The 26,964-nt window shown below is 40.1% G+C and overlaps 2 protein-coding genes and 2 long non-coding RNA genes across 4 annotated transcripts in view; 2 read left to right on the top strand and 2 right to left on the bottom strand.

The window, feature by feature from the left end:
* LOC145444551 (ficolin-2-like) overlaps window positions 1–26,964 on the top strand; it is a 207,159-nt gene that overhangs the window by 133,083 nt on the left and 47,112 nt on the right. The gene's annotated exons all lie outside the window — the stretch shown is intronic.
* On the bottom strand, window positions 648–1,611 carry LOC145445574 (uncharacterized). Its single transcript, XR_013917084.1, has 2 exons — window positions 1,457–1,611; window positions 648–1,424 (listed from the first exon to the last, which is right to left on the bottom strand). It is a non-coding gene; the product is annotated as an uncharacterized LOC145445574 (long non-coding RNA).
* Window positions 6,009–7,896, bottom strand: LOC145445497 (MFS-type transporter SLC18B1-like). Its single transcript, XM_080323684.1, has one exon. The coding sequence runs from the start codon at window positions 7,453–7,455 to the stop codon at window positions 6,022–6,024; it is 1,434 nt and encodes a 477-aa protein (XP_080179810.1). The 5' UTR covers window positions 7,456–7,896; the 3' UTR covers window positions 6,009–6,021.
* Window positions 23,086–25,730, top strand: LOC145444041 (uncharacterized). The gene is made up of 3 exons (XR_013916595.1): window positions 23,086–23,287; window positions 23,348–24,214; window positions 24,292–25,730. It is a non-coding gene; the product is annotated as an uncharacterized LOC145444041 (long non-coding RNA).

Here is a 26,964-nt window from a genome sequence, read left to right on the forward strand (position 1 = left end):
AGACGATCATCATCATCGGTTTATTAGCAATTTTATCAGTTCGATACACCACAAAATGCGATACAATGAAAAGACAGGAAGATGTCGAAGCGACTGGGAGTAGTCTATGGAATCAGACACACATCTTGACCTAGGCGATGTAAAGAGGAGGCATGCACAATGCACACTGTATGAAAGTAAAGAAGATAGCATTTCCACCTTTTCAGAGTACTATTTAATATTGCATACTTGCCGTAGTGTTATATTTTTTAAAGTAGTTTTAGGACATGTTTGCGGCACTTTTGTGATGTGTGTATTGATTGATATCAAGTGTCCCTATTCTACCAAATCAAGATCAATAATAGACTTCAGCGTTTAGAAGAAAGTCTTCATTTTGAAATGAGTCGGTGATACTATAGTACTTGCCCAGCATCACAAGTACTTTTTGACAAGTGAAGGGCAGCTTGTGCATTGCATACTCAAAACTTATGCCATTTATTCGTTCTGGACCCGACGATTCCCTCAAGATTCTGAATAGAAGTACTACCTAATTCTGATATAATAATATTTCCACAACAATACTTTCTTAATCTTGCATACTCTCGCTTGATTTTACAAAATTCTAAGAGTGCTGACGAAATCAATAACTGGCGAATAAATTCGACAAATTCACAACTTGAGAATGTATTTCCTTTGTACCGAGAATGAAACAATTAGAATGTAGGTATTGGTCACAGATTAGGTATTCCTGATTAATGTTGCCAACTTGCCATAAACGGATGCAGTTTTGACTTAAGCTATACACTGATACTGTGGAGGTAGTGATAAACTGACGACTCACTTAAATACACAGAGTTGGCTTGAAAATGGGCAGCCATAAGCAATACAATTGATAGGACTGTGTTGGTATATTCAAATTGACGAGAATAACAGCAAGCAGTATAACTGTGAGTACTCCATGGCAATCTGTAGTTATTGCGTTTCTGCATCGCGTCGACGTAAGTATCTTCCATTGACAAGCCAAGATCCTGAACGGCGTTTGTGTAAATTTAGGGTGCTCTGGCCCCGAGAACGACGGTAAGGGATACCAGTGTTGTTGGATCCGTATGGTTACGAGGCTGGTCTCCCACAAATGACCTACTGGTGGCATCGATGTACCATATGTCGACAACAATGTCAGTTCCTTCCCAGCGTTTTGGGTGGATTTCTACCAAGTTGAGGAAGTATATGTGGTCCCGACTTTTAAGGCCGGAAGCGTCTTGAAGTGTTCGCTCCACCTCCCTACGGTGACGTCATTCCAGTTGAGCTGCATTTTCTCACCGTTCAAGGGGTAAATAGCGTGCGTGTGCTTCTCGTTCTTGCGATAAAGGAGATGGTGTCTTCTGGAGAGCAGATTTTGGCAGAGATACCAATTGCATCATACAAGATGCCGGGATCAGAGATGCCTCGGATATAGTTTACATATAGCGCACAGTGCAACTTCACTAGCACAGCAATCAGGTACAGATTAGTGAGGCTAGCATCAATGTTTGCATTGATTTGTTAAACATCTGAAACTATCTATAAAGAGAATAAAATGGTTATGAATTAGCCTACCCTCTGATTTTTGTTCAAGAAATTTGTGTAAATTTTGTATAGCTATAGGGCAAAGCAAAAGCTACTGAAGGTAGAAAATTTTAAATTTGGCTAAACTAGCCCAATTTGCTATACATTTTTTTGAAAACTCGACCATTTCATGGCATAGCCAGTAAAATTTTATAAAACCATTTTATTTTTTCAATAATTTTTTTTTAAGAATCTGATAGCTTCACTTCTGCATGTTGGAATTGAGCCAAATCTAGTGTGCAACCTAACAATTAACAATTTTGTTCATGAGACAGTGAAATTTGGAAAAAAAAGTTGTTTTTGAACAACACTGATGTATAGAAACTTGATCAATATTTAGAAAAAACATTGGCTACAGTGCCAGTACTAAATTATACGAAGTAGAGTCATGAGTAACAGCAAGACCTGGTCTTCCATTAAAAGAATATTTACATTCCAGAGTTAGAATGATACCAAATTGTAAATCGCTGCATCATCACAAAGACCAAGTCGAAAGTACGGTACTCTTGTCCTTGTCCGGCAATAGCAGTCTTCTCAGCACTATCCTTGAAACAATCAATAACTTCCTTCTGATTGGCATGGTTAAACTTAAATTTGGCTGACCGAAATTCTTGATTATCTTTTTCGATAAATGGCACAGATATCTTAATAGCTTATAACCGATGCCTGCAGTTGATGCATCTATTCTTAGGCCAATTTTACTATATAAACACTTTAATAAAAATCTAATAATTGTGGGTTATCTTAAATCATTTGCTATTGAAGCTGACTCGATTACGCTGTCTTGGGGCACACAAAATATACCGGTGTGACATTTGATACCACCAAACAAACAGTCAACATAGATCAAATGTTAATTATATTTATCATTCCCACTAGCTTTATTAATTTCAGTCACTTTCCTGTAGTTTTTTGGCAATTCAGAAGTCGATGGAAAGGTTACTCCGAATTGTTTTCTCATCCATTATAACAAATTGGCACGTTATACCCTGGCATTTTGCGCGGCTGCAAAACAACATAAACCTACCTAGTTAGTGTCTAAAAGTTCTGAAACTAGCTAATAAGTCATAGAAGATAACATAAAACCCAGAACTGTACTTCAAACAACCTCACTGAGACAGAAAGTACGATTTGAAAACAGACCAATATCGCAAATTAACACAGGGAGCGGCTATCTAATATAGTTGTTTGGCCCCAGCGAACCACAAGTCACGTGACTTTCGAGCCCAATTGCTTCGCGACTTACGACTCGCAACTCGCAACGCGCATTCACGGTATAACACGAGTATGTGGAAACAGGATTATTTTGATTCCCGCCGTTGGGATAAAGATTGAATATATATTATGTGTGATGTTGGAGCGAACTCTCTGACGGCACGCGAAACTGCGACAAGCTTAGGCAGCGCGATACACCCAGTTTCGAAGAATGATGTATTTATGTGTATTTATTATTTAGTACATATTAGGGATGGTGCGAACCCCTGAAAGTTCAGGTTCGTGCGAACGAGAACCTTTTTGATTTAGTGTCACTTTCATTGACTTCATTATGTGAACCACCACCCTCGCAAAACATGAAAACCAAAATGAATAAAAATAACCAACATTTACTGAAATAAGTCTAATTGTAATCGCAATTACAGGAGAACGGTATATTCCTAGATTCGGTAAAGGCCATTTAGATGCTTTAGTCAAAGATAGTGGCTCTAAACCTTGGCTTGTTTGTCTTTATTCTGGGATTTGCGAAGATGTTGAACGTAATCAGCTTCCAAAATAAGCTGTGAGTAAATCTGGGCAAACGTGCTGACCGTTTTTCAATGATTAGCTTATCAAAATTTTGAGCTGGGTCACAGAACATTTTCAAATTAGAAATGGAGACGCGACCATAAAATGTGGAAATGAAAATGTGTTTTGACGCGTCATCGCCCCCCTATCGCCCCCTTCGCTATTTTCGCCCCCCGTCGCCCCCTTTGTTCATTTTCGCCCCTATCGCCCCCTTCGTCATTTTCGCCCCCCTAGAACGCCAAATCACCCCCTGGGGGGCGATATCGCCCACGTTTTGAACGACTGGACTAGACGCATATAGAAACCAGATGAATATAGTAAGCGCCCAGAAGTTGCATCGATTACCTTATAGTGGGCTCAAGATCCGTTTTTATTTGGACGGAAAGGGGTTGAAAAATTTTTGTTTCGGTCCTGGCTACAAATCATAACTGCATAAATGCACTGATCTAACATTAAAGCGACTTCTGGTCCGGATTGTGACCACCTTTGGTCGATATGCAAAGCTTTGCTAGTGTGACGTCATACTAATAGAGAATATGGCATACCCGTTTTATAATCCGCTAGTAGGCGCTAAAGAGTGTCCGGAATTTGCTCGACAAAAATATGGTAACCCTAATTTGGAAGTTCCTATCACATGACGTCCACACTCTGAGGCAGAGGTCTCAAACTCAAATGTGCACGCGGGCCAATTTCTTAGTTTTGATGACGCCGCGGGCCGCACCACCAATAACAGGGATATTCAACGCCGAATTTTCAAGTAGGCCTTATTTGACGGGAGTTTGAAGACAGGCATTCCACAAACATTATGAAAATGTAATTTACCATTGTACTATTCACGCTTGACACGGAAAAAATCTTATTTTCAAATATTTGAATAAAATTGATTTTATGTCGGGGATTATTTATTCAAATAATGAGTTATAGACATGTTGCGAGAGGATGTATCATGACCAATGTTCCCTCTAAGCTGCGCACGTGCGCAAATGCGCAGTGCTTGCAAGGTCTCTGCGCTCAGAAAATCCGAAGTGATTACCTTTATTATAGTCGTTACGCACTGTTGTCCAAGGGTCTGCGCAGTGAGTTGGTGGGTCTGCGCAGGTGCGTCAAAAATTAGAGCCGGGGTCATTGATCATGACATCGTCTAACTGTCGGGTTATAATATTGCAGCTAGTAGACCTTTGACGTGCCACAATTTTATGTAGACTTTGTTAAAATCTACTGAAGATAGATCTGATATCAGAGCATTTGAGCGGTGTAGCCTAATCCAGGTTTTGATATAGACGTGATGAGTAAGTAGGCTATTGTTACTATGTCATTGCCAAACTCAAAAATAAATCAGCGTCAGATGTTGCCTTCGATTATTATTGGAACATATGAATACCAACTTGAATATATTCATTATTGAGCCACAGCAATAGCATTGTTTCTTAACCTTGGCGATCGTACCACTCGTGCTTCCAATAAGATTTTTCGTAGCCCTTGTTTATATTTTCAACACAATTTTTGATTGTACCTATATTAAAATTAGAAAGCCCATACACGTAAAATCGCGCGTGGCGCGAAGACAATTTTCCAGTTGAATAAATTGGTCAAGAAAATATTCCACAACATATAGGCCTAATTCCACAATGCATCTCGTTCCCCGAAGGGGTCTACGAACCCTGATTAAGAACCCCTGGAATAGAATTGTCCAATCGCCGATGAATTCATTAGTGTTACAGCTGTGGAGCGTACTACTGCCTTACTCGCCACAGATAATAACATGGATAAAGAGATCAGACAACACCCAGCATGTAGCCAACTATACGTCACGGGGCTCACAAAATGCCGATGGTTGCCATAGGCTACTGACCTGATTAGATAGCTATATATACCCTACGCAAACGCTAGCTACGACTTTGTGATATATTACTATTCCCCATGACAGTTTCATAGATTGTTGCATCCGTTGGATTGCCAAGTCACCGTTCCGAGTCGCAAGTCCTTCTCCGATTTTACCGTTTGACTCGACTCAACTCGAGTCATTTTTATTTAATCACCCAGTCAAGCCGAAATCGAGTAATTTTACGACGAAATGACCAAATGACAATTTTCAGTCACGAATTGTCAACGGGTCATGTTTTATCATCATGAACTAGAAATGTATCGTAATAGCTGATCTTCTACCGCATGGTAGTTTTAAAAGTGATGTGATAGTGTAGTTTGTTGAGATTTCAGTGTTGTTATAGCGGTTTTAGGGTAAACTTCAAGTTCTTATATCCAAAAAAGATATGTGGCACTGGAATATATTGTCGAATACTTGAAATTCCAAAATGCCTTCGCGGGCCGCACAAAATGCTTTTACGGGCCGCATGCGGCCCGTGGCCCTCGTGTTTGAGACCTCTGCTCTAAGGAATACAGTCAGAGGTGAGGAAGACTTATGTTTCGCCTAATAAGCTGGAAAATTATATTCGTCTGAATCATAACAAATTACGTAAATAACGTTAGTAGGTAATATATACTTGGGTACTTCGCAAAAAATAGAAGTGCTTCGCTACCGCCTGCCTACACACATTCGGAAACAGACGGAAAATTTATTGCACATGGTGAACCAGATCAACACAGGCATGTGTGCCTAATACATAACATCTATACGCAGCAACCTTAATTCCTGAGTCAACGAAACAGTTTGAGGCGCGTGACAAATCGGTACAAGAGGATTGACATAGCCATCATTAGCGTAGCTCCATAACCGATTAGTAGCGATGCGGATAGCGAAATGTAAAATGGAATTCTTGTCTCCAGAGCAGATCCAATCAATGGGAGGATAAAGTCACTTAAAGAGACGGCAGAGTTCCACAGCCCCGACAAAGCACTGCTCATTGAATCATCGACTTCTGTTGCAGATTCGTCTCTATTGACAGCACACATTAGCTCATCAAAAGCTGGAATGAAAGCGAATGCTCCGCTCATGGCGTATCCAAACGCTCCGACATATATCCACGCGTCAGTTTGTTCGGGTATGAACATTAGGGGGAATGCAAAACTTCCAATCACTCCTGATAAAAACACAATCCTACGTAGACACTTATTCCTGCTGATAATGAAACCCGCAATCGCAGATACTACGGTATATGCTACGCCAATCACGAATAATAATTGACCAACACCCGTCGTGGAGAACCCTTCATCCTTCAAATATACCGTTACGGTGGCATCGCACACGAATAAAGACCCAGCAACAGTTACAGCTGCGCCAATGATGAGAATAGCCCTCGGTTCACTCAGTATGCGTGAAAGGTGTGAAATATCGCTTTTACTCTGTTTCACGTTGTTTGGCGACTCCCTTAAAGTAATAAATCCAAGTGTAGACGAAAGCAGTGTTGCACCACCGGAAACTGCCATCGGTATCAGCGTATTTCCAGACCAATCGTAGAGAAACCCTCCTAGATACGGGCCCACAAAGGCACCGGCTCCGTAAGCGGCTTCAAATAATCCGAACACGATAGATATGAAATCCGGAAATTCTCGACACACTATTGTCAAGCCAGCAACGTTGAAAGCTGCCTGAAATACTCCACTCAATGCCCGCAAACTGATTCCGACAGTCACCATCGCCCATGGTGCATCAATGTAACCAATCGTTCCAAACGATATTTGTGTTATCGCGAAAGCGATTTGGCCGAACACAATTAGCCTTTTGCAGCCAAATCTAGGTTGGCATTTTCCGATTATCAACGAGAATATAGCCATCGTAATCATGGAAACTTGAAGAATAATCGTGGAAAACACGACCGTGCCCCCTTTCTGTATGACGATCCGAGCTAGAAATGGACTTGCAGAGCTAGTGCACAGGTAACTTAAAAAATTGACGATTGTAATATAGATTAAAATAGTTTTTTGGTGTGCGTTAGTGTCCCTCCAGATACTTGTTTTCTTTTCACTAACGGACATTCCGTGGTCGGGGCTACTGGATTCGATATCGGTTTTGCTTGTGTCGAAGACTTTGCGATGATCTCTTCTATCAATATCCAGAGTAATATTTTCTTCATATGCCCCATGAATCGTCTGTTTATTCGCCAATAAAGGCGTTTCGTCACTGACAACCATACTGACTAATAGTCACATTTATTGAGACCTAAATCTTCAGAAAGTGACTAATAATATTTCACGATTTCCTCATTGACGTAGCCAATCACTATGGCCCAACGGGTAGAGTAATTTGCTCAATCACTCCCCGATAATATCTTTGAGAGCCATCGTAAACTCTAAAACACTCTTCCATCCGGTGATACTATAGTACCAATATCAAACAAACAACCACAGAACTTACATGGGGATCATCCATGACTGTACCGTGTAGGTCATAATATATGTTTTGGTCGGATGTCAATAAAGTAGCAGTAACTAAAAACCCATAAGCAGGGCGTGGTCTGGTATGGTATGATATGATATGGAATTTTTTTTCATACTTTCATACTTTTGCAGTTTTGTCAGAACCATGACAATCATTCAACTTTCGATCATGTAAAGTGATTGCATACCTTAGAAAATCGTGTTGACTGACAGATCTATGTTCATCTCAAAGCTTGACTCAGAATCACCCACCCCGGTCGACATCTATTTGAAGGCAAATAATTGCGCAAATCGGAAATATGATGGAAAATAATTAATAATAATTATTACGATCTAACTATCATAAAAAAGCGAATCATATTCGACCGCTGCCGCGTTACAGCTTAGGCTACACTTCGCTTATCGTAACTTCCAATCCGTAAACTACCAAGAGGAACATTTGGTAGGCTTACCATACGTCCCGTTTTAGGCGGGACAGTCCCGCTTTTTAACGTCTTGTCCCGGCGTCCCGACCGGTCAGCCAAACGTCCCGCTTTTTAAGGCCGTAAGGTATAGGCTTACCATACGTCGTCTTTTTTGAAAATTTAGGTCAGATTTAGAGCAAATTGCGAGTGATATGCCGCAAATTAGCACCGAAGTGACGCTCCGGCGGGTATTTCGGAGCGAAAAACGGTGATTTTAGCTCTGAGCGAAAAGATGACCTTTTTTTTTTTTAGTCATCCACCTGGTAATGTGGAGAGAAAAGTGGTATTTTGAGATCTGAGCGGAAAATTTGTTTAGTCAACCGATCACAAAGTGGGAAAAATTCACCGGTTTAAATTTCTGAAAAAGTGTCCCCCTTTTAGATTTCCAAAATATGGTAAGCCTAGTATTTGGTAAACGTGGAAGTCATTTGCCGGGCTTTGCTCGGATGATCGTCACGATTCACGCTATATCTGTTTCACATTAGCACCATTGTAATTCAAAAATATATAGCTTGTCTCGGAGCAACGTTTCGTCATGCCGTCCTGCAACACGCATTGTAACTTCATTAAATCCCGTTTTCTTTGTTGGAAGAATGAACACCCCGATAATGGCTAATGAAGCTAATGAATATGACCCAGACATTGGCAGGGAAATCGGGCATTTGATCCACAGTTGCAAAATCCCCAATGGTAGTAGCGATTTGAAATTGTATTCTGTGATATCTTCTAATGCAGTAGTTCTCAAACTTTATGATTGTGAAAAATTTCGCGCCCCCCTTGTCGTCATATCACAATATGAAACCAGAATATCAACAATCCCAACGGATAGTTTGATGGCAAGGAAGGTTATTACTGTTGATGAGAGAATTCTCAATAATGAAATCCAGACTACACACAGTGCAATAACTATGAATTGACGGTGAATCGCGCTAAAAAATCAGTTGGTGCTTTCACGCCCCCCAAGGGTGGCGCGCGCCAAAGTTTGAGAACCACAGTCTCATGAGGACAATACCTTTGCAATTTTCTGGACGATATCTCCTTAATAATGTTACCAGACACACTCGTTTTACACGCCATGAGCTTTTGTTGTGATTAAAAATTATTCCCGTCTATATTTTACTTTCTGTCTTCGATGATTAGGCAACCAACATCGCTGAGATATATGACAAATGGATAATTTCAACAAATGTAAATAGAATATAAACGCCGGAAAATTTCCACACATCAAAAGTAAAATATTATCAGAGAAGTTGGGTAACTGCAGAAGCATGGAAGAAATATCAATTATGGTGTGGAAGAATGTTGCTATGGCATGGAAAATTGTAAGTATTGTATGGAACGATTGAGGCGAGTATGCAGTATAGAAATTTGCCAATTTGCCATTCCATACCATACCACGCCCTGCCCGTATGACATGCGAGGGCAGCATACGCCCCGCAGACAACTTCAGTTGTTATACATGATAATGTGGCCGGTGGGTCTACATACATTTTCGAGCAAACATTTTCACCATGATCATTAACAAGACAAAGCTACATTCCAATCTAAAGGACGTTCAAGTGCAAGCTTTATTAAGATTTTCTACATCCGACATGCGGCCAGAGTTCAAAGAATTTGTTCACAACTTTGATCGACTATACACGTCTTATTGACTTCAACAGCTATTGAAGTACATTAAGACATAAAGTATTGATTATGGTCTCTGTGCAGTAAACTTGAACCTTTCATTAAATACGATTCATTCCCTGGATAGGTGGATAAATATCGAATATTGTATCGATTCAGGATTCTGGTTCTAAAAGTACTTTATTTTCCCATATCCGGCCCGCGGACTCGATAAGTTGTCCACCTCTGCCGGAAGGCATATATTTTCATCACCATTATTTCGCCAAAACATATGTGCGTGAGATGCCTAATATTCTGAAAGTCACATCCAGACATATGACAGATGTTGGGTAGACAGAAATATGTACGCTGTGACTTTTCCCCACCGTAACTATACTGCCCCAAAGCCGCAATTTTTGTGGAAGAGAGAGATTGTAGGGGTTCAAAGTTGAATAAAAATACATTATGGAGCAGTGGTTCTAAACCACCGGTCCGCGGACCGGTACCGGTGCACCAGGTATATTACAATTTTATACTTAAATTTCAAGATGCAATATATTGAAGGCTTGTCCATTGATAAAATAAATAAAACATCAATTTTTAAACTGATTCACAACTTCGTGAGGTACCAAGAGGTTTGTAGTAGCCAGAGTAGGCGTGGCCTGTGTCTGGTGATAGTGGGCAATGAGCAAGGAAGCAATGAGCAAGGTGCTTCTTCTTTCGCAATTGTCAATTGTCTGGTCGGTTAAATCCACAGCCTTCGGTGCGAAAAATTGTACAGTGTACACGACTCTCGACGTTTGTCGTGGCAAGGCAATTTTACCTCGACTCAGCAGAATCACTACTGTAAAATTATATAGATGCCAGCATCATGAACACAATTCAGTGCGATCAAAACCCTCAAATGTCACTCTCTATAGCACCGGGACGCTCACCAACACGCAGCCATCGAGGTCGTATTTTGCGGCCCACGACCTGATTTGTAATTTAGGAAGAACGCTTAGTAAAGCATTTTGTGATGCTGAAATGAGTAAATAGATTAGTCCGGAGCTCATCGGCAATGGACATGGACAGTTAAACGTGGGTATTTGGCTTCCAATTAGTTCATTGCGAATATGCACTGTAATGCGACCATAGGCTACATAAGTAATCGAAATGCGGCCGTGAATATCAAAAATTTTGGCCACCCTTGCTTTAGTTACTGAAGAGGGAATAGTGTTGACAGATATCGTGCGCAGCTCATAGTTCAAAATAGAAAGAAAGTGATGATCATGATATTTGTTGTATTTGTATTTCTTCAATAATTTTTTTTGTAGACAACAACTATGCCCATGCACGTCGCCCATGTTAGAGAACACGGCGTTGTACTGACGTGGACTTATCAAAACGTGGTAGTTAAACTGCGTTTTATCTCGATATTAGTGTCATGCTGCCCGCGGCCTCTACGAATTTTGAACAGTGGCCCGCGACCCGTTTTGAGGTGACGACCCCTGCTCTAGCACCATGTAGGGAAGATGTGGTACCGATAGATCACTGGGACCGAAAATACTTGAAAAATTCTCTATGATAATTTCATGATTACACTCCGTGAACTTGACTACAATTGCATGCTGGCAAAATCTTTCCTCACATATAAAAATATTCAACGTGCGCGAACTATGGAATCTCTGACAGATGGTTTTTTGTTTTGGGGGATGTAAACTAAATTTCGATCGACGCATACATTTTTCTTTGTAACCTTCTACACGAACAAACCAGCAATCATTTTTAATGTGAAGTGTAGGGCTTGTATCAGGCTATATATTGGCACATATTATTTTATTCAATACCTTTCTTGGGTGGAATTTTTTTTGGATTCATGTATAAAATTCGTTGGGTGGGGACCGATGATACAATAGCTAAATCAGGCATAATAATCAAGCATACACTAATCATGCATCAACTGAAACATGCCTAAGTAAGGTACAGAAACTCCTTATGTAATAATTGCATGTGACGTTTCATCGCTATAACGAGGAATTTGGAGGTCACAATGTCGATTTACTGGCAATATACATGTACCCTCAAATTTATAAGTTCGAGCCGAAATCGAAACGTGATTTTATGGCAACGTTTGAGTTATTATTAATTCTAATTTTTGACGGTTGTGACCAAAGATTCTTCTTTGGCTTGCAGTTGCTTGGATAATAATACACAGCAAGGAAAGTTGTCACATGTGAGTTTTTTGAGAGTATGTCTCATAGGTCCCCGGGTCGTGTGCCATTGGACCCACCGGTCGGGGACCGATGATACGTTCGAGCAGCAAATTTTGAACGTTCATAAATACTTTTTTGAAAATACGGATATTCATGTATATATGCGCGATTGTTAGAGCTTGTATCAAAGTGTTGAGCCAGCAGAAGATCTGCTGTTATCGACCGAATATATTGGGTCCAGAGATCATTTTCCAATTTTTGATCCATCGGTACCACGTCTCACCTACTTGCATAAACGGTTGTAAGTGACATTTTGCGTTGATTTCAATTTTTGAAAGTACACCGGTCCGCCAAATATTTTTTGAAATTTTACCGGTCCGCGAGGTGAAAAAGGTTGAGAACCACTGTTATAGAGTATTCGTAGACACGCGAATATGTGTAGCTACATTTATCCGTTTCATTATCAGTACCCCTTCCCGCCTGACAATAGAACGATACGACACATCATACTTGCGGGCTAGATATCATTTGGTCTCATGTTAAAGTTGAAGGTGTGAAGGCCATCTTGGAATCAGTCATTTTCGTCAGTCAGTAAGTTCAAATTGCAGCAAATATTTGCACGAAAAGCACCATTCCACTAGTCGATTAATCTATATAATATCAAGGTCACGCGTCATCGCTTCTGAACTCACTGCGAGAAATTTAGGCATGCTTTTCTTCAATGTTGCACTCTCTATACGCAGTCGAGACAGAGAATAAATTTTAGATAGTTTTCGGACGATAATATGAAGTAGCCATTCGCTACGAGCCACAGCATTCGTAACGATAAGTAGATGTACGTCATACTATACGTTCGTTCAACGGACGACGTCCAACCAGATATATTTGTGTGCGGAGCTTGTTGACGGTGCCTGTATCAAACCTTTCTCATTCATCGTCGTAACGCCATCCGTTGAGCCCCGACATCATATACGCCTACTCGCCGTAACTAAACAGCAACGTACCCTAGTTTGAAAACCCCTGGTCTATATCTCTCAAAATTGTGAGATGGAACTCTACGAGCATTTATTCAACATTTAGGGGGAAATTCTCTTCAGAAAGTTTGGGATTTTGGTGTTAATCCTCGTGGCGCCTTTTTGAGTTGAGTTAAAATTACTGGTTGCAATTTTAATTTGACCTTGTTTTACTTTAATTCGCTGAATCCAGCTAAGCCTTATACCTTTTACTTACTGTCATGGGCTCACATAAATAGGTATGATGCTGACAATTCTTGAGCTGGGGCAACTGAAAAGGTTATCTATCTAATAAGCGTCATTACTGACGCAAGCTGCGAAATTTTACTCTAATCCAGTACCTCAATTCACATATTTAAATCTGTTGAAGAGCTACCACAACAATTGAAAATATCAGAATCCTGAATTGTCGCTAGTCGGCACAAACGTTAGGAATTTACTCGTTCACTAGCGCAGGAACACTATTTCATCATTCCGTTTTGTTTCGAGGCTATGTCGTTTGTGATGGAGCATATAAATTGCATATATTCTACTTTCAGACGAAATACTAGTTCAAACGGAAACTTCTAGTAGGTAGACTTCCTTATTATTACTCAGAGCACACGAATGTAAGCGAAGACCATCGAAGACGGAACAAGAAATATATACAAACGGGACTACTCGGGAATCACAACAGAAGCTCATGACATGTAAATCTAGTGCGCTAACGCACTGCTTGCAGTAACATAATCTAACAAATTACATAAAACAAAGGTATTGTCATATTAGAAAATATCTCAGAATATAATTTTGCATCGCTAAAAGCATTTAGCGACAGCTGACCAAATGTCAAATTTCCCCCTTAAGCTGTGGGTCATACTCATTAGCTTCATTAGCCAACATTAGGGTGTCTATTCTTTTATCCCAGATAACCAGATTTCATGAAGTTATTATGCATGTTGGACGCCGGCATGGCGTAACGTGGCTCCAAGACAAGCAACTTATATTATTACAATGATTGTTATTAAGGATGGTGTGAACCTCTGAAACCCTTGTTAATCACAGTAATCGAATTTTTTTTTCTTTCAAGACAGCAAAATGTACTTGCGATATTATAAGACGGAACTTTGGTAATTGCACTCCGAGTTGGACGTGGCTTGGTAATATAGGCTGTTGTTTTGATAGCTTCGGTGGCAAGTGTTAAAGGGGCACTGCGCTCTAAAAATGATGTGGTCTGAAATTGAAGGTAAAAACGAACAAAAATTTTTGGCCGCAGCCATTTCCTTCAGAACGCCACCGTAATGAAGCTGCAATTTATTGAAATTTCTACAAGACCAGCTGCCGCGGCGGCTTAACCCGTTACATGGCACGATGTCTTCATCGTCGCACTTGCTCGACGCGATAAGGCAGTCACGCAGAGAACGAAACTTAGACACATTTCCTTCATAACATCGGCTGACAACTATCTAAAATTCGTTCTCTGCGTGACTGCCTAATCGCGTCGAGCAAGTGCGCCGGTGATGATATCGTCCCATGTAACGGGTTAAGCAGCCGCGGCAGCTGGTCTTGTAGAAATTTCAATAAATTGTAGCTCCATTACGGTGGCGTTCTGAAGGATATGGCCGCGGCCAAACATTTTTGTTCGTTTTTACCTTCAATTTGAGACCACATCATTTTTAGAGCGCAGTGCCCCTTTAACGACATTCGCGCACTCTCAGCCGCCGCTGACTGTGTGTATTTTGTCACTTTGACATTGGGAGTAGGCCTACTATTGACAGCTTTTACGCTCCTTACCAATAAAAGATATCTCTGAATGTCAAAATAAAAAAATTCAACCGATAAAGGGTAATTGGCGGGAGTAGCCTACCTAGTGGCTCTTCGCATCAATCATTTCATAAAAAGTAGCTCTTGCTTTCGAAAAAAGTTGGTGAACCCGGACCTACTGTCGTCAGGGGCTGATAAAGATATGTGGAACTTGATGAGGGAGCGATGAGTCAAAAACGTTAGGTAACCACCGGTCTAGCATACGTCAAACTTACGCATTTCCGTGTACAAATGCAGTGCGCTCCTGAGACTGCAATTTAATATCTTTAGAGTCATAAATCCAAAATTAAACCGCTTCGAACGAATTCTCCTCGGACATAGCTTTCATATGAGACGCTACTTGTTTGAAAATTATGACTACAGTTTAAATCGTGAAACGCTTGACTGATTTCAGACCATTTACCAAATCTTTGCTTAATTTAACATTTGACCCTACGCCGCAGGGCCTTAAATATCACTTGGAAGTATAGACTATCAGACAAGCTACTGACAAATCTAAGTGACAAATATAAACTGTCTTTCAACATCTAGCTACACCTTCTTGTAATTTTTGGTTGATGAAACAAGTACTGTGCAGACCCAAATGAACAGAAAATTGACAATTTTCAAAATGACGTCACTTTTATCGCAAAATTCCAATTTTCATAAAATAAAGTTCATACCGTTTGTAATTAGTTCATCTATGCATATGACAAATTTCAGGAGATTTTAAAAGGTAGTGGTGTCAACATCGGAAGACTAGGTTTGGAATGACTCTTTTGCCACATCATTATTATTGGTTCTTACTGACGTATCATAAAGCTCATAAGCTAGAAGTTGCATAATTTAATCTGGCGACTAATCCTTGAGCTGCCTATTTTTACAGTATCGGCATATTGGCAAGTGTAAGATCAATCGCCTTATGAAAAAACATGCACGGCCTATCATCGACTTGGTGGCATGTTTATAAATTTGGCCCGCGGGCCGTACAATGCCCAGGTCTGCTCTACTTTAAAGAACCTTGATTAGGATTGGTTCTGTATTGGGATTAATCACATCTGATGCCAAGGCTAAGTTTTTCGTATCTGATTCGTACTTGTTATCCGCATCGGAATGATGACAGTGTTGGGATCAAGTCACTACCTTCGAGTCACGAGTCATTTCGAGTCATTGCACATTTTGACTCGAGTCAAGTCAAGTCAATCGATTTTCGAATGTGACTCGAGTCAAGTCAAGTCACTCGATTTTTGGAGGTGACTAGAGTCAAGTCAAGTCAAGTTACCTTTTCGAAGTATGAAGCATGATTACGTCATTGCATTTCGCTAGGTGTCTGAATAACAGATTGATTGCTCATTGATTCTGAACCGATGAACGAATATAGAGTTAAATATACATGCAATAAGGGGCTGTATCGCTCACATCTACGTAGAACTGTTGAACTACGTAAGTAATTTCAGAGTCTCATTTTATAGTTACCAGCCAAGATAGAGAATCGAGAAACGAATTGAGAAGATGCAAGTATCCATTTATACATATTGATATGATACAATTAGAGTCTGCGCTAATGGTTGAGGAGTATATAAACTATACTCGATTACAATTTGAATAGAGCAAGAGGTTCGGTCAAGGTAGGAACAGAGAACACGAATATATATTTTTCTATTGAATTACTTTACTACTAGTTTACGACAACGTAAGCTGTAGCTTCGATCACTTCGCTTGTGGTCAATATATCTGTGAGAGAATATTGGAGGCTAAAACGTTGAGCATTGAATGATCGGTCGCTCTCATGGATTACACGAGTGTTTGGCGAACAATCCGAACATATGCAAGATAAGGTGATTTTTACTTGATGACTTGAAATTGACTCGTGAATTTTGCTCCGAGTCACGAGTTAATCCACATTTCTGATACGCCGAGTCCAGTCAAGTCAAGTCATTTTAGCAAAGTGACTCGAGTCAAGTCAAGTCGTACGAAAAAAAGGTGACTCGAGTCATCCCAACACTGGTCTGATCTCCGGAAAGGTAGTACACAATAGAAAACGGCCTTTAGCAGACAGTCACGTGACTGGTTGCCGACATCCATAGCGAAAAATCTATCTCGCGATTACAGAAAATCACTTTCAGAGTTCATGACTAGCAAGGTATACAATAGCACCAGGACTACTACAAATGTTTTCCTGATACATTGCTCCCACAAGTTCACTCAGGTACTGCTGTTATTTCAAATTGATTGCCTTTTTACTTGAGTTAGTAAGCACGAGAAGAGCATATTCAGCATAGCAATATTCGTGAAATACGTGCTGTTGATCCAAGCACAGGAAAGAATAACTATTTGTACGTTATAACGACCTTGTCCGGAAATGAGTTTTTACAGACAATCTGCATACAACTTTTCTCAATAATGTGTAATTTGTCACTATAGTTTGATCGATGCTTGCGTTTTACGGCGCCATGACTGATATTAGAGTAATGATAAGGTCGTTAGTCACTGTGAGTCAATGCTAAGTATTATGAGAGCAAGGACTCCCAGCCTGTAGGCCATTGCCTCTGGGACAGCGGTTCGTGGCCGTTTGGTTATAATCGGAGGCAGGATAACACGAACAATGGCAAGTAAACACGAGCAGCGAAACAAGGAATCACAAATATGCACTTTCGCTGTACCTGTCATCCGTTTAATTTCATTATTGAATAGTTATTGATTGATCATATCTTGAATGCCAAGTCAGAGATTGTACTGTGTGTGGAATTTTAATTTCTGTGTGGTCTGGTCATGCGCATACCCGCAGGAATGTACAACAAGCACAAATGACTGTTACATCAAAACAACTGTACTAATAACCGGTTCTTAACATGGTTCTGCGACTGTATTCGATCTGATGCTTCTAGATCTGTGGTTCCTGCCGTTTAGTGATATCGGAAACCCTGACGCTAATTTACAAGCCTTCGGGCAGGGCTGTGGAGTTGGAGTCGGACTTTAGCTCATTTTTCCTTAATGGAGATGGAGTCTCAAAATGTTTTATCACGCCTTGGAGTTGGATTCGTCGTAGTGAAAATTATAGAGGCTGGAGTCGGGGTCGGAGTTTGTGAAAATGACCCTGACTCCGACCCAGATTCCGTATTATTAAAACAATGCTTTCAAAGGTATCATCAAGTTACTAATAATAACTAGAACAGGATTTTTATGTAGCCTACCATCAATCACTGTTATTAGTAACGATATTGATCAAATTGGACATTATTCGCAAATTGCTATTCATTTACGTCGATGACGAAAATTGCAATATGCATTTTTGCAGACATAGTAAATACATCGTCTGGTTTTGTAAAACTGATGTAGATATAACTAAAGCTGCTTCCCCCTTCACAAAATTAAAAATGTTTTTAGGATAGCTCAGGTGCTTGGGTCGAACAAAGGATCAAGAAAGACTGCTAGTCCTAGTTCTTGAATACTTGACTAAGTAGATGTAGACTAGACATATGCTTTTTGACTACTTCCTAAATTTCGTTGCTGATCAATTGTTATTAGTAGTGAGAGTGTGCGTGCTTGCAATCAGTAGTGTATGAGAAAATTAGTACTGTACATCTCTGTATCAGTTGCTGACTCATACACAAGAGCTACACTCCGATTATTTCATCTAAATACTTCAGGGGTCTCAACCACGCGGCCCGCGAGAACATGTAATGCGACCCACGGCGGCATTTCGGATTTTTAAGTATTCAACAACATTTACCTGCCATCATGTCTTTTTTAGATTTGAGCACTTAAAATTCCCTCCAAAACCTTAAACTACTGTTCACTTCAATATCGCGACACTTTCAAACGCTACCATAGCGATGGAAGATCTAGTATTACGTCACATTACCTGTTCATCATAATGAAACACGACGGTTGGTGATTCGACTGAAAAAGTGACTGAAAATTGGGATTTGGACATTCGTAGAATTACTCGAACTCGGACTGACTGGGTGATATAATTAAAATGAATCCGAGTTGAGTCGGTTCGAGCGTCAAATCAGAGAAGAACATGTAACTTGGAACGCCGTGTGTTGGCAAAGCCATGGACGCTGTCATGAGTAATAGTAAAATATCAAAAGGTCATCGCGTAGTGTAGCGGATATCGCTAAGCAAGTCGGCATGACAACCTTTCGCATTATGTTGCCTCCATGATGTATAGTTAGTTACATCTTGGGGGTCTCTATTCGTGTTATTATTGTCAATTAATGGGACGAGTAACAAAGTGGCACGCTGGACTATTGTAACACCAATGGATCGTTAGGCAATTGGACATTTCTTTACTATGACACTTTAATTTCATATTTATGTTGTTATTTATCCGTTCCAATGTTCGCTGGTAAATCTAACGCTGATTGAATTTGAATTTGACTTTGGCAATGACATGATCAATAGCCTACTTATCAGGAGTATAGATCTATGCCCGAAACCTGGATTGGGTTACACTGCTCAAATGGTCTGATATCAGATCAATCCTTGTTAAATTCAAAGATATTATACCTATAATTGTACCGCATCAAATGTCTGCTAGCTGGAAAATTGTAACGCGACAGCTTTTACGATGTCATGATGCATTTGCCCCCAGCATTGAGTCTGTATCTCATTATTTTGACAAGTTATGCCAAGTACAACAACAATTTGATTCAAATATTTAAAAATGTGTTTCTTCTCGTGGCAGGCGTGAATATTACGATATAGTACACCACATTGTCACGATATCTGTAAAATGACAGAATATACGGCACCGTCAAATAAAGCCTTGGAAATACATTGTATACCCCTTTGATACTGCGACCATCGGCGTCATCAAGTTTGAGTTTGAGACCCCTGGCCTAAATTATAAATATAAAGAATTGGATATGTGTCATGTTTGAATGATTCACACATATTAGGGTATTAGAAAGTCCCTGTTATATGAAAAAAGGAAGGGTATCTAGAACGGAATTCTGTAATGCCAAGTACATAGTGAATAATTCGAGCTGTGCCATAATGAAACAATTTTGCATACCATCGTTAATCATATGTTCGCATATGTTAATGGTCATATGATAGTCATTTAACCGTCACTGTGACATATAATTTTCGACGTAGATTTGTATGTTGGAGTCGGAGTTGGAGACGGAGTCGGAGTTCTCTATAAAAAATAGTCGGAGCCGGAGTCAGAGTCAGTACGTTTAAACACTTCGGAGTCGGCGTTGGAGTCAGTATATTGAAAACGTGTGGAGTCGGAGTCGGTGGTAAAATTTACCGACTCCACAGCCCTGCCTTCGGGAACTAATAAAACAAAATTATATTTACATTACGCATCTCTAACTCACTTCCGACACATTAAACTATAGATTGCCGATTCACAAAATCCACTATGCGTCAACACGGTAAAAAAAGAACACAATCAACAAAATATGATTTGCACGCAAAACGCAAGTATTTTAACGAATATCTATTGCAGAGCAGCGTGAATTCGGCTGTTCCCTTTCAGAAACCAATTCGGGTATTCATCTTAAAAATTGCAATCGTATTGATTAATCGGAAAGCAACCGCGCATAACCAATTGCTTAATTGCAAATGAGCAAATGGCCCACCATAAATACTATTTTATTGAAATCCAAATTTTTCGACATCAATAACTCCGCTTCCGCTGGTTGGAATTGAGCCAAATTCGGTGAACATTGTTTTTATAGACAACCGAACAATTTCATGGGGCGAACAGAATATTTTGAAAATTTTTATTCATTTTTCTATAATAAATAAATAACTGTCTTCTCCTGTAGCAATGCGGCTACTCGTGGGAAGTGAACCGAATTTGGTGTGCAGGCTTCAATCAGGTAACCTAACAATTTTATCAAGTAGCTAGAAGAATTTGAGAGAAAAAGTCACTTTTGAACACCCCGAATGTAGATACTATCTACCATGCAGTTTGAATCTTCCACGAACCTGCGCTAAATAAGTAGATGTACAGCTGCAACTAACCTGTATTACGTTGATCATGCACAATTTTTCTCTTGCATCAAATTGTATTTTCTTGTTACACATACACATAGATATAATTCCTTGTAGTCTATAAATTGCAGTTTAGATATTCAGGGAGAATAAATGCCACATTGAACAAAGCACTTGGATCAACTTTTTTCTTATGAGTGTGTTTTGACGATTTTACTAGCTTCTCGTATTCCGCTGCGATAGGCGCCGTCGATTGTGCTGTATATGCCGATGTCAGTACCAATATTATTGGCCAAATGCATACGCATACTGATTTTTCACAACAGTTATATTAGCGATTGGTGCATGGTAAGCCGAAAACACAGATGGAAGTGCTGGGGTCTGTTGAGTCAAGCCTTCCAAAATATGTTTGATTGGGACCAAGACCATTGTTTTAACAGGTCTACCAAAGTGATATTTCAGCACTGTGAGAAACAAACACTCGGGTCAGGTACAGCTCGTCTTATTCTCTCAGTGAACAGGTGTTTGCGTGGTGAAATGACCTTTTTTAATCTTCTGGCAGATTTATCCAAGGGGGGAATTTTGGCGTAAATTTCGGCCAAGGGAGGCACGAGATGAAAAAGGTTGGGAACCACTGTCCTGGAGGATAGCACGACACGTGAAATTGGCTCCATTGCCTTCTAATAACCATACACAGGACACGCATTTACAATCATGAAAAATCATCAAATGACAGCATACAGTGATTACCATTAGTCTACAGACTTAATTTTCATAACGCTGCTCGCGATTGGTTTATGGGACTATTTACTAGATAAAATGTAACTGAAAGTCCCACCTTCATCGCAGTCAACTCTGATTCGGCATCAATACCCTTTTCGAATAAAATTTCGTCCGGCAGCTACTAGAACATGTCGAAGAAACAAGCGCCCAGTGGGTTCACCTCGTTATGTATGTGTGACGCATTGGATGAAAAGCTCTCACACCCCAAGCTGACACTACGCGAAAACGTAAGAGGAAAGGGATCGTCTTACGCCTTCGCAATTCAGCAAGCCCATGGCGAAGTTTCAAATTGACGGATAGTTACATAAACGGTTAGGACCAAGCCCCGAACTACTGCCATCTCCGGCTAAGCAAATTTGCGTTGTCACCATGTTACAGTTGCATTGTGGGGAATAGGCTGGACGACTTAGTACAGGCGCTTATGGAAAAACGTCCAGTTTTAAAATATATTTGATTCGTATTGGGTTTGTAGTATTTTATACGAATGGAGCTTTGAATGAATAATCATCGTAACATTCAGGATTTGTTTCAGCCCAATATCTCGTGTTTACATCTGTGTTATCTGTGTATTTCGACATGTCGAAGACATCTCGTTTTGGTGGTAGTGTTTGTTGCGCCTATGGGTGCAGTAAAAGGCAGAAAAAGATATCCACGGATATCCACGACTTGGAAGCGAAACGACCTATGCAAGATGAGGATGACTACTCCGATGTTCCTAAAATAACAACTTTGAGTACAAAAGTCAAGCCATATCATATATTGCTTGCTATGTTGCCAAGTCAGTGGCTGAGCGATGTCTTTGCCCAACGTGTAAAGGGTCGCTCATGGTGGCTTCGGCAACCAGTGGCAGTTTCCTGCAATTCAAGAACAGGGGTGGCCTAACTAAACCATCTACTGGTGTTATTACAATATGTGAGGAGGCTGAAAAATGCTTCCAGCGAATGATTCATGTCACTTCTGGAAAGTTACCTCATTGCAAGGGCTTGATCAACGCCTTTGCCACTGCTATTCTGTCGAACATGCCTGGTAAATCACCAGCTTTCCCAGAGCTTGAAGACCATATTTATGACACCTCAGTTGGTGACGATCATATAATCACTCTGACAAAAGACATCGCCAAGACCTATTGCAAGATTAAATTCAAACATGTAGGAGTAGAACACAATCAAAGGACATCAGACAAGAACGTCTGCAGAGTGTTAACAAAGCTGATTCTCTTCAAAATCAGTAACTGCCACAGTTGGTCAGTCCACTTTCAGGTTGCTTGTTTACAATTTGCTGATGATCTTCGCCAGCTCGAGGGCAACGACACGCTCAAAGTTCCCCCTGCATTAAAGATTCAGGAAATGTGTCGTTGTTTACCCAGACTGGCACCCCCGTAAAAGGGGGGTCACATTGTCAGTCAACCGCTGTGCTAGAGGATCTTCTGAACCTGACGCTATGATATTCAAACCAGAGTCGACGGTTCAGTGGGATCGAATAACGTTCCAGGATATGAAAAGGTTTCAGCGTTGGCCGACTGCCTGCTAACTCACAGAGATTGTACTTGCAGTTTGAGTGAAGCGGTGGCAGCTCATATAACATTGTGGAACGACTTTCTCCCATACGACAAGCAATTGATCAATCACATTCAGGGCCGATGTATAGGAAAGGAAATCCAGGCGGCCGATTCAAATCGGCCAAGTCGCCTGGCGTGGTTGCTACACAGTAGTGCATCTACACTAAAGGAGTAAGGACATGGCGCACACGCGAAGAAAAAGGAACGAACCTTTCATCCGCATACGGCTTTGTAAGTTATTGTGGTTCAGTAACCCTCAGCGGTTTTATTTGATATTTTTGTAATTCAAAGAGTCGCAATTTGGACATGCTACATAATCAATGGTCGGATCGACGTACCGCAACTTGGATGTGAGGATTCCTGAAGCCGGTGAGTTCGCTCCGTGGCCATCGTATTTATTGTTTCTACTCAAGCAGAGATAGTTTAAAAACTTGAAGAAGTAGCGCAAGTGAGAAAAACCTACTTTAAGTAGAAGTACTTCATTACTGACCACCTCTGGTCATTACTGGGGCTTATAGTTGCGTCTCTAGAGTCGTAATGTCATGACAATATAAATTATGTGGAAAGCTCAAATCTTTATGTTTGAAACAATTCCAAGAGTTGGTTCTATCTATAGAACATATTTTGGTGTTTTTTCGATGATGCGTATTTTATAGGCTTCCATTAAAATATATTCTCTACTAGCACAGATTGGGCATCAATGTTATTTCATTAAGCTGGTTCTGTTACGGCGATTGACACCTTTGCCATATGTTCAATAATGAGGCTCAAGGTGATTCATTTGTTGAATTACCTTCATCCTTCCGTTGAAAAAGAAAATGACAATTCGTTACCGTTTTCCGATGTTGTCGTTGAGAAAATGGATAAAAATTTTGTTACATCTGTCATCCTTTTATCATTAGGCTGCATTCAGTGTCCAATACCTTTAGCGGTAAACTGTGAATATATAGCCTAATTTATATGATATGTGCTCTTGTACACAGATGTAACTATCGCTTTATTCCATACTTGCTCGTGGCTGTTTCCTTTTCCATTCAAAGGTTCTGGAATCGACCATCGTTAAGCTGTAAAGCCAAACCTGCGTCGCCAGAAAGAATATTTACATACCCAACTCTTACTTCAAACCCACGGAAGACACCGGCTAACCCACTGAATGAGGTGAGGCCACTTTCTTCGTATGCTGTAGAATTTTCATTATTGTAATTCTGTACTAACCGTTTTTGGTATCTTTACAGATAATAAGAAAACAAAGGAGGGAGCAAGGATGAGCAAGTCTAGCCAACACATACTTCAAACCCGTTGAAGACACCGGCTAACACACTTTCTTTACTATTTTATACGCATTTTGTTATAAAAACGTTGTCGTGACATGAAGTTATGTTGATCAATGTGTCTTCAAGTGAACAATTTCTCATATGTTAGTTCATTTATCTTGAACAGTGACCCAAAACGACGTCGTCGTCGTCGGCCTCGCAGTGGGGTGGCCTTCAATGTGACTGTGCCTGTGCTGCGTAAGAAGAGAAGAAATTCCATTAAATTGGAACTAAGATCAGAATCGGTTCGTTTATTATACCTCGTTCGCAGATATTAAGCCCTAACTTATCCCACATTTGACTTTCAGATCACCGTTAATTACGCCGAAGGCGACGTAAAGTCCATCACAATTAATTAATTTATTTCTGTTTTTATTTTTTTATGTTTTTATGTTAATAGAAAAATTCGTTTCTCATAACTGAAGCTGGTGTTTCTGAAAACGAAAGCTCAGCATTTTGGTACGAGACAGTACAGCGCGGTATTTCGTGTGACGAGGCAGTACAGCGCGTTATTGCGTGTGACCACAGAAATGGTTGATCTAAAGCCAGGTTCGAGTGCTTCATCTAGTAGGGTAGGCAAGTATCGTGGGCAGAAAAACTATGTTGAAATGTTCACATGTCCAGTTAGTTTTGAATCTAATCTAGTTCCTGGTTTCATGAAAGTGCAAAACGAGCCAAGCTTCATGTACACACGTATATGGGTAGCTATAGGTGTAATTATGATCAAATACATGTACGCCATTTAGATTGTATCTTGTGCCGTATTGATTCGATAAAATTAATATTTATTATGAACTCCCACAGTGCACAGATTGCTGTAACCAACATAGCCTCAATTTCACTGTGAATTGGGCAATTCTAGCTACATCTGAATAAGGACCCATGCATTTCTTGTTTCTCTCATTCAATGAACTCATTCAGTCACTTCTACAGAAATCACTACCCCATCGCTACACATAGCAGACATATCTTTACTTTCTCTTTTTTGGATTTATTTAAATACGCTGAAACAATAAATACGTAGAATAACCACAATGGCATTCAATTGATTTCAGCAGTGCCTTTTGATATGTCCCATGATGCTGAATTTTTTCCATCAGCAATATTCACAGCCACCACGTAGCTGGCAGTTACAGCATTCACATCAGCTCCATTGCAGTATGAAGATTTTGAATCCAGGAAAGGTAATTCTGAGGCACGCTCCGATAATAACTTTAAGCTGGCAATCGTAGATGCTTTTACTTCCTATAGATACATATATCTGAAAGATAACTGAACTGGCATTATACATCTTTTGACAGCTTTGTTATTTCTGTACACGTAAAATATGCTGGATACAACGAGTAAAGCAATCTACATCAGGAATATAACCACAAAAAATATATACGATGACACATAGACAACCTTATTTTACCACGAACAATCGAAACCACTTATATCTTCGATGTCGAAATACACAGATAACACAGATATAAACACGAGATGTTGGGCTGAAACAAATCCTGAATGTTACAATGATTATTCATTCAAAGATCCATTCGTATAAAATACTACAAACCCAATACGAATCAAATATATTTTAAAACTGGACGTTTTTCCATAAGCTCCTGTACTAAATCGTCCTGCCTATTCCCCACAATGCAACTGTTTCTAGTGACAACGTAAATATCGCGAGTAGCGCACTCCAGTGTTTATATAGCTCAGTGGTTAGGACAGGAAGTACTGTGTGGTGAATACAGACCGTCACTATAAGACAAGTAACATGATATCATTTGAGGAAATCTCACAGGAAGACATTCCCACTACAGAAGTCGTCATTCTTCCCTCACAACTATGCACTCCGCCTTTTATTCATATTCCCATAAGTAGGCTATATATTTATATATATATATATGTATATAGTATATATATCGGAGTCGGTCAGCCTAAAGGCAGTCATTTTCCGCCGAGGTTTTCTCGTTCTGGCACTCTTCTTGGAGTCGCGTGTTATATGGCCTGAAACTTCTTGGAGTCGCATGTTACATGGCCTGAAACTTCATGTCTTGATGCGTCATGGTGTGATAATGGCTGACGCCGAGATGCTTATTTCTATAACTCATGCGTATTATCTCTTGAAGGAAGGGTATCAAATAAGCGACCAGGAAATGTCGCGCAGCGCGAAAATTTTTTGAAAAATTTGCCGAAATTTTCAAAATATTACTCTAAAATTAATGTTAATTCACGAAAAAATTATGAGCCCCCGTCGAGCTCAGGCTCCCCATTCCAATTGGGGGTTTGGGTGATATGGTCATGAACGCCAATATAGTCATTTCAACGCGCCATCGCCCCTATCGTCTGTTTTCGCCCCTTGGGTATTTTCGCCCCCAGGGGGGCAATATCGCCCACGTTAGGAACCACTGATCTAAAGGGAGTTGAAAATTATTGCGCGCAGTGTAAATAGTGCAGTTTAATTAATATTAGTATTTCTGTGTGAATATGTACTAATACTATTACAATGTCAAATATTAAAAATTATACCTGCAATAATACCATAAATATCCATTTTAACAAGACAGGTACTGCAAAATCACGTCAACAAAATATGTCGCGGATGAA

Source organism: Botryllus schlosseri, chromosome 8 (assembly GCF_051294905.1).
Source record: "Botryllus schlosseri isolate E-star chromosome 8, Bs_hap1, whole genome shotgun sequence".
In the NCBI taxonomy this organism is placed as follows: domain Eukaryota; kingdom Metazoa; phylum Chordata; class Ascidiacea; order Stolidobranchia; family Styelidae; genus Botryllus; species Botryllus schlosseri.

Excerpts from the sequence above, each read along its gene's own strand:
- LOC145445497 (XM_080323684.1), bottom strand. The coding sequence starts at position 7,455 with ATGGTTGTCAGTGACGAAACGCCTTTATTGGCGAATAAACAGACGATT.